At 40.8% G+C, this 8,210-nt stretch overlaps 1 protein-coding gene across 1 annotated transcript; it reads right to left on the bottom strand.

Moving 5' to 3' along the window:
* Positions 1–6,725: 6,725 nt before the first annotated feature.
* LOC118851915 (ragulator complex protein LAMTOR1-like) lies at positions 6,726–7,170 on the bottom strand. The gene has a single exon (XM_036761495.1). The coding sequence runs from the start codon at positions 7,168–7,170 to the stop codon at positions 6,763–6,765; it is 408 nt and encodes a 135-aa protein (XP_036617390.1). The 3' UTR covers positions 6,726–6,762.
* Between the last annotated feature and the right edge of the window lie 1,040 nt (positions 7,171–8,210).

The raw sequence follows: 8,210 nt of genomic DNA, 5'->3' as shown, positions 1-8,210 counted from the left end.
TTAATCTCTCAGTGACCCATGCAGCTCTCTAAGGCTATAAAATTGGAAAGCAGGAGTGAGTCATCTACACCGAAGAAATCACAGACTTAAACATAAGGGATATAGAGACAAAAAGTGAAACAACCTTTGGCCACAGACACCTTCTAATCAAGCAAAAATCTGGCATGCTCATTTAAAGTACTGAGAGATGGGAAAATTCCCAAGATTGTAGGACCTACACAGTCATAAGTAGAGGTGACCACACCTACAATATTGACTTTTGACTTTGTTGACAGATCCCATCCAAATTATTCTCCTCTACCAGGTCCCTCAGTGAGAACTTTTTTCAGGGTGCCGTATTCATAATAAAAATAAGTGTGGACACTCACTCACCTCCTCGAGGGAGGACATGTTCTCCTCTTATCTGTCTCCCTCCTGTTTAGAGGTTCTTTGCAGATCTATATTCCAAGGACAAAGAATGCATGCCTGCTGACCCCCGTCTTCATTTTGGCTTCTCATGCTGCATCCCCACCCGCTGGTTTCCCCCCTTATGGCGATCTCCCCTGGAGATGTGCAAAGACTATTTCCCCTCCCTCTCCTTCACTGCATTTTCCTCCCTTTTCTCGATCACTCAGCCTCATTTTTTGCCATCCTTCTCATATATTGCACCTAGTTATGCCTTGCCATTTCCATGCTAAAAAATTCCTATCCCTCATGAATGCTTGTATCTTCTGGATATTTTTAGCTTGCCACCGTGTCCACCTCCACCACCCGCTGCTCTTCCCCACTGTTTCTGCTTAGCTAAGCCATACATATTTAATTCTCCTAATCTTTCCTTATCCGCTGGTCCCACTAGACCCTTAATACAATGATGCCCTTCTCAGCACTCCCTCCTGATGACCATCGCCCCCTGGCACTGAGATGCCAAGACAGCAGAATATCTCACTAGATCTGTATAGAAAATTATTTTTGATATACTCTTCTGGGTCCCACAGTGCAGAAAAGAAAAAAAATACAGGTAATGCCTCATTTTGTGGGTACCATTATCATGCCCATTTGAAATAAAAGGAGAATTCTGTGTTCTGGATGAGAACACAGACTTGCACTGCCTTGCTGATGAGAATATGATAAATTTGGTTAAGCACACTGTGCTGGAGTCATAGATATAGAGCTAGAAAGACTCTCAGAGACTGAAGGACCTTGGGTCTGGAATCAAATCTGGATTCTTCCTTTTGACCTTTGTTTCCTTTGTGGTCCTGAGTTGTGCCTCAGACTTGTGCCTCAGTGTCCACATTTATGAAAATGAGGGTCTGATTTGACAGCTTAAGGTCCCTTCTCACTCTGTATCTATGATCTTGTGGTCTCCTTCATTTCACAGATGAAGAAACTGAAAAGCCCAGGGGGAGGGTAAGTGACCTGATGCCTTCAGCTTTAATTAGATCTGAATGGGATGGTTCTCTTGGAGTCAGGTCTCCTTCCCTACAATCTTCTGTTCTTCACTCACTCCAATACCAAAGAGATCTCGTGTCAGTCTCTTCCTGAAGAATCTTCAGAGGGTCCCTCTGAACCCCAGGCCTGAGCCATCTTTGCCCTTCTCCTCCCTCTCTACCTGACCTCTCCTAGAATTTATCATGCCTGTGTATACCCATACGCACACACAGACGTACACTAGTCCAGGCGCTGCCACTCACTCGCATGTGTCCTTGGGCAAACCACTCCTCTGGGACTCAGTTTCCTCATTTGTCAAAGGGGCTGGGTGGACAATCTCTAAGATTCCTTGCAGAGCTTTCATTCTATGACACAACTTGCCGTGGGTCACTTTATTTCCATGTGACATTAGAGTCTTGTGACAAAAATAGAACAGAGTGAGAAGATGAAGGAGCTCACCTTCTGTGCTCTATTTCATTTTGAGGATCTCGTCAATAAACATTTTATATCCTTTAAAGATATATGCTTTTTTAATTATAAAAAATTACTTGAAGGGAAGGAGAAATGCTCAGATGACTGGTAGCTGTATCTTTGCCTTTGCCACTGAGTGGTTGCTATTATCCATCCTTGGGCCTTAGCCTCATTTGGCACCATATACAATGATACAGATTTAACAGCAATTTTCTCCCCTCTAGAGCTAACAATTTTTTGCAAGTTAATTCTCCTTGCTTTTATTCACTGCTCACTTCTCTAGCTTTTTCAATTCCACTGAATCTTTCTTTGCCCAGCTCAGCCTTTCCAATTCTCTTCAATTTAGAGTCCTGGGTTGGCTTCATTTCCATCTTCTTTACTTCTTTTTTGGGACCACTAACACTAGATCTGGCTGTTACTATTCACAGGACCTGAGCTGTGAATCTGAGCCATAGAGACATAGGTCTCTTATGTCTTCTTTACAGGGATAAGGTTACATCAGTAGTCAACAAGGACATATAGGAAAGACTGTCAATTTCAGAGAATAGTATCCCTTGGACACCTCACTCTTCCCACTTCTTTCTCACTCTCCCTCTCTCCACCTTCTTTCTCTCTTATCACTTTCTGCCTCTCTTCCCAACTCCTACATTTCTCCCTTTGCCCCTCCTCCTCTCTACTCTTCCTTCTCTTTCCCCCTTTCCTTCTCTTTCTCTTTCTTCCTCCTTTCCTCTATCTCTCTCTCCCTCCATAATAATAATGATAATATTAGAGCTAGTATTTTATAGCACTACAAGGTTTGCAAAGCACTTTATAAATAGTATCTTATTTGATCTTCACACCCTAAGAGATATGGAAGTAGCTGCTTTTATTATCTTCATTTTACAGATGGCAAAACTGAGGAAGACACAGGTTAAGTGACTTGGCTAGGGTCACAGCTAGTAAGTGTTTGAGGCTAGATATTTGAGATCTCTCTCTCTCCCTCTCCCCCTCCCTCTCCCCCTCCCTCTCCCCTTCCCTCTCTCCCCCTTCCTCTTTCCCTCTCCCCATCCCCCTTTTCTCTGTTCTTTCTCTCTCCTCTCTCCTTATGTCTCTCTCTCCCTCCCTCCTTTTCTCTTTCCCTTTTCTTCCCCTCTCCCCATCACCCCCTGCAAAAGTTCTGCTCTTTCTTTTCTATATTGTTATTTTCACTTTGGGATTTTTATAATTCCCATCACAAAGAGATCTTAATTTGTAATGTGCACAGTTAATATGAAGTTAGGATAGATAACAATAATGTTATTTATATGTCACTTTAAGGTTTACCATGTGTTATACATAATATATTTTCTCTTATTATCTTAAGAACTTTTAGATAATTAATCCTTTTAAAAACAGTTTTCATAGACAGAAGCAGAGGGAGAGGTAGAAAAATCAGAGATAGCTGGGTGAGGAGCACGATGAAGTGGAATTCAAGGTGAATGAAAAAGAAATACCATCTTTCAGTTGGACTTTGGGATGCAAATTCCTTCCTTTTTCATTTTGAGCATCTCCTTCTGCCTTCTTGGAGCTATTGATGTTGCCTTAGGAGTTTCTGGATATAAAGTGAGGGAGAAATAAGTACTTATTTTTAATGGAAATTTTATTTTTTATTCTTAACCTTAAGACCAAAATCATTTCAAAATACACAGCAGAACACAAAAGTATTGTGTATGAAACTGAATCTCTAATTCCTCTTTCTTGCTTATTTTCAAGCAAATTATTTATTACTTTTTAAAGTCTAATAAATTCCACATATTGCTTTCAAAACTATCCTGCTTATCTATGCTTTCTTCTGAACTACCTTCTATTTTCTTCTGTGCATTTTTCAAAACTATTTCAGTAGCTTGCTTTTACTGGCATTAATTTTACTAACCCTGGCTCTCCTCCCCAATAAAAAGAAAGCTCTGAAAGGTACTACCAAGATGGAAGGACTTTGAATATTATTCTGGTAACAGATTTGGTCTACTTTCCAAGAACTGACTTGGCTAAATAGAGAGAGGTTCACCATCAGTAGTCTGTTTAATTGGTGATGAACTCTTCGGCCATGGCAACTCATGACTGTCATCATCGTCTTCATCATCCTCTTTCAACATACTCTTCCAGATTCCTCATTATCCATCATTATTATCACCATCATTATTATCACCTCCAACTGTATCCCCACCTTCGTTATCTTCTCTATTGTCCATTATCGTCATCATCATCATCTCTAATTTAATCTCCACTTCCATTATCCGACAGCATCTCTATTGTCCAATATCGTTATCGCCTCCAGCTTCATCTCCATCATTATATATGTCATCATCTTTATCATCATCAATAATAGCATATTTTATATCAGCAGGAAAATATAGTCTCCCTTTTCAATATGGTTTAAGAAAACATGTGAATTAGCTTCAGCCAAAAGGTTCAAACCCAAAAATAAATCAGGTGCAAGGCATCTAAGAATTGGGAGGATAATCCTTAGTTGCTGGTTCTTTGTCAGCCCTCTAACCCTCATTGTCAGCTGAGGCATCATTAGTAGCTTGCTGGTAGTTGTGGAAAGAACTGGCCTGCATCGTGCAAGCTAATCACTTTCTTTGGGTTGAGCTGTGAGCTTCTGAATGCTATCTGTGGGGTGCTTTTGGAGATGACTTTCTTTTTCCTTGCAGCTGTGGTTCACCCAGCAGCTGACCTGGTTTGGCTCTGTTTCCAAGCTTCAGGCAGACACACTGTAAAATTACTGTGTTCCGATTAATATTTTAAAGTGATGTCAGATTTCAAATTAAATATCACTTAGTTGTATTTGGGAGGATGGAATCCAGCCAGAGAAAGGTTGTCATTAACTTCCACAAGGCTTTTTAGGAGGACAAAGATAGGAAAGAAATTAAAGTATGCAATTATTCTCAAGGCCTGGCTATGAATGCCCATATAACATTTAATGTTCAAATCATTGAGTAGCAGTGGTGCACATTCCGCTTAAAACATGACTCTGATTATATGTTAATGAAATTAAAACTACTTAAGAATTTGCTCATTTCCTGTTGAACAAAGGCAGTCCCTAATTATATGCATTGATGTGGCTGGGATTACCTGTGTATTGTGTATGCTCCATCTTTGGATGGGATTTCTTTTTATCTAACTAATTTTTTGGCCATATATACTTTGCCAGTTTGAGGATCCCACTCCTTATCATGTGCCTTTCTGAAGAGTTTAATTTCAGGCTGGATAGCTAGGAACAACTATTTCCGAAAGGCAGCAAATAAACCAAGAGCCTATCTATCCCGTTATGACAAACAGTACTTTCAATTTTACTGGCAAGTGATGGGAAATTGATTTGATAGTCTCAGGTAGATAATAGCCCCAGAAAAAACCATCCAGTAGCCATTGAACAGTATATCCAATTAGCTTTTGGGGTATGGTTCTTCGTAGGGCCCAGAATTCTACTGATTTTGGAGCTCTGAATATGTCTCTAGAGTGGCATGCCCTAGTAATCCTAAACTTTGGGCTAGATTGCTAATCACTACTCTTATATAGTTTTCCACCTATTCTAAAAAGCAAATGAGAGAGGAAAAAAATTTCTTTGGGTTTTGAATTTCTAGGTTGCTAATCTTCATTGGGAAATAGTATATGTATTGGGGGAGGGATGCAGTGTGAAAAGTTGCATAATTACAGTCAGAATCTTGGGGACTAATGGGTTGAGATTTTCTTGTAGAGGGAGTCAGTCAATCAACCAGCACTTATTAATTGTTTACTGTATGTGTCAGGCACTCAGGGAGTTCACTCTAGGCCCATGTCAGATGAAAGTCTGAGATTTATCTGATTGTTATGGGAATTTTCAAACTCTGTCATTCAATTATAGGCATCCAAACTTAAGAACATAAAACATGTTTCCATATTGGATCTTGCCAATGACCTGTCAAGCCTCATATATGGAGGTAAGAAAGTACAGGATACATCCTTAGAACACTGATTGGTCCAGTTTGACCAGAGTATAGAGTATATTAGAATAATTGCGAGTAGTATGAGAGAAAGTCACACATGTAGATTCATGCCAAAATGTTGGAAACCTTGAATGCTAAGCAAGAGATGTAGGACTATTTTCAAGAGGTAATAGGGCATCAGCAAAGGCCCTTGAAGATAGAAGCAATATGGAGAGAAATGTACATAATGAAGATTATTCTGGATGGGATATGAAGGATGAATTGGACGTCTCTCTAATTAGACTATAAGGTCCTGAAGGGCAGAGGTTCTACCTTGTACCACTTTATGTGCCCAATATCTATGCAAAAGTAAATATTCAATAACTGGGTTTTTTTTTGGATAGATGTCCTTTATGGAGGGTGGCAAACCAAAATAAATAAAATTAAAGGATCAAACATGTTAAAACTGGGTGTGAGAAATAGAAACAACCAATTTAGTTCTTAGTCCCTTAATATCAGTTCAAGCCCCAGCACAGAAGGGTGATCTCAAGGAAGCCAAATCTCTTCCTACCCACCACCCCCAATCATGAAATAATAATTCATATCCAAATCCCTATCTTCCCACTCCTCTAGCTCTGCCTCCCCCCCCACCCCCCAAGTGGCAAAACCATCATAGATCCTCCACACAAAGTATTCAGCCAGGGCCACATGGCACAAAGGCTTCTTGGGAACTTAAATTGTGTGTCAACATGAGGTCCCCAAACACCTCTGGATTCCTGTGGTAGTTTCTCGTCTGTGATTAGTAGTAAGTTAGGTTTCTGTACAAGCAGGAAGAAATAAGGGCAAAGGAAGGTGGGAACAAGGGAGAGATCTCCAGAAATTATCCTCACGGGACCCCAAACTGCACAATTAACTCCTCTTTTGCGTCGACTCGGATCTGACAAAGTGCACTATAGGCATAAGCCTATATTCTGGAGACCTGCTGCAAATCTGCAAAGGGGACAGGGTCACTGGCAAGCACTTGGTGGGGCTGGCTGGTGAGTGATGGCAGTGGTGGCAGCTTCTTCCAGTGAGTCAAGCTACTGCTCAGGACAGCCAGGCGGGTAGTGTATCGTCTGGCTCGGTCCATGTACTCATGCTGCTCCATGCCCTGGGAATCTGCTGCCGATACATCAATGATGTTGCTGGCTGTCTTGGCAAGGATAGAAGACAGCAGGGCCTGCTCATCTGTATGGGCTGCAGGCAGGCTGTGGTAGTTAGGTTCTGCTCCATTTAGGGTCTTGGTTGGGGGACTGCTGGGGTCCAGAAGTAGCTTCCGCTCCTCTCGATCCTGGTCCGAGTCCTCGTTGTCACTGCTATAGCAGCACCCCATGGCCAGAGCTGGCTCCGGGAACTCGGATCTAGAGGATCGGTGTCCAACAGGAGCCCTTTCTCGTCACATGACCGGTGACCGCGGCCCTCAGGCTCCCACCGGCAGCGCTGCCACCACCGCAACAGGCAGAATCAGCAGGCCTCAATAACTGTTTTGTGGTGATGATGATGATAACTGATTCAGAGATTCTACAATAAGATGAATTACTAAGAAAACCAAGCATTCAGTTGAAAATAAATAAGTCACACAATCTTGTGCTATGCTAAACACTATGTCGAACATCACAGAACCATTATGAAAACTCAGGAAAAATATTGTTAAGCAGCCATATGCCTAGAGTTATTGCCATACAGTGGGTGGATCCCGGAATGGGAAGGTTGGCTTTATTTGATCTGCTACATGTATAATGTAGATTTTGTAGGGCAGACTGGAATGAATAAACTGTAATTGAGCATATAAGCACATAATAGATTGTCTTTGAGGGCAGGTTATAAAGCATTCTGAGGAATTAATAGAATATTAAGGTTCTTAGAGATTCTCTCTGGGCCTACACTCTCAACCACCCCCTTTTCTGGTCATACTTGTCCTTGATGTCACTTCCTATGTGCCAGACATTATGCTAAGCAGTAGGGTTACAAAGACAAAAGCAAAAGAAACATTGTGTTGATCGGAGTTCTTACTTCTTTCAAAGATGTTCCCTTTTAACAATGTTGTTGTGACTGTATACGTTGTTCTCCAGTATCTGCTCACTTCATTCTGCATAATTTCATTTCTTTTTTTAAAAATTTATTTTAAACATAAATACATAGTAAGAAAAGAAAAAGAGACATTACGAACTTAAATACTAAAGCAAATACAAAATAAGAAAAGAAAAAAGCATTGCCATATGCGCAACAGAATGTGAGAAGATTCAAACTATATAGCAATAAATTTCCACTTCAAGAAAGCCTATATAATAAATACATACATTGTGTTCAGAGAGGTCCATCTTTTCTTGGCTTCCTTGTGTTTTCTTTTGTTCTTTTGTTCTCTGCTGTGCA

This window comes from Trichosurus vulpecula, chromosome 5 (assembly GCF_011100635.1).
Source record: "Trichosurus vulpecula isolate mTriVul1 chromosome 5, mTriVul1.pri, whole genome shotgun sequence".
NCBI lineage: Eukaryota > Metazoa > Chordata > Mammalia > Diprotodontia > Phalangeridae > Trichosurus > Trichosurus vulpecula.
The sequence above is the reverse complement of the archived record's forward strand: the minus strand, read 5'-3'. Positions and strand labels throughout refer to the sequence as shown.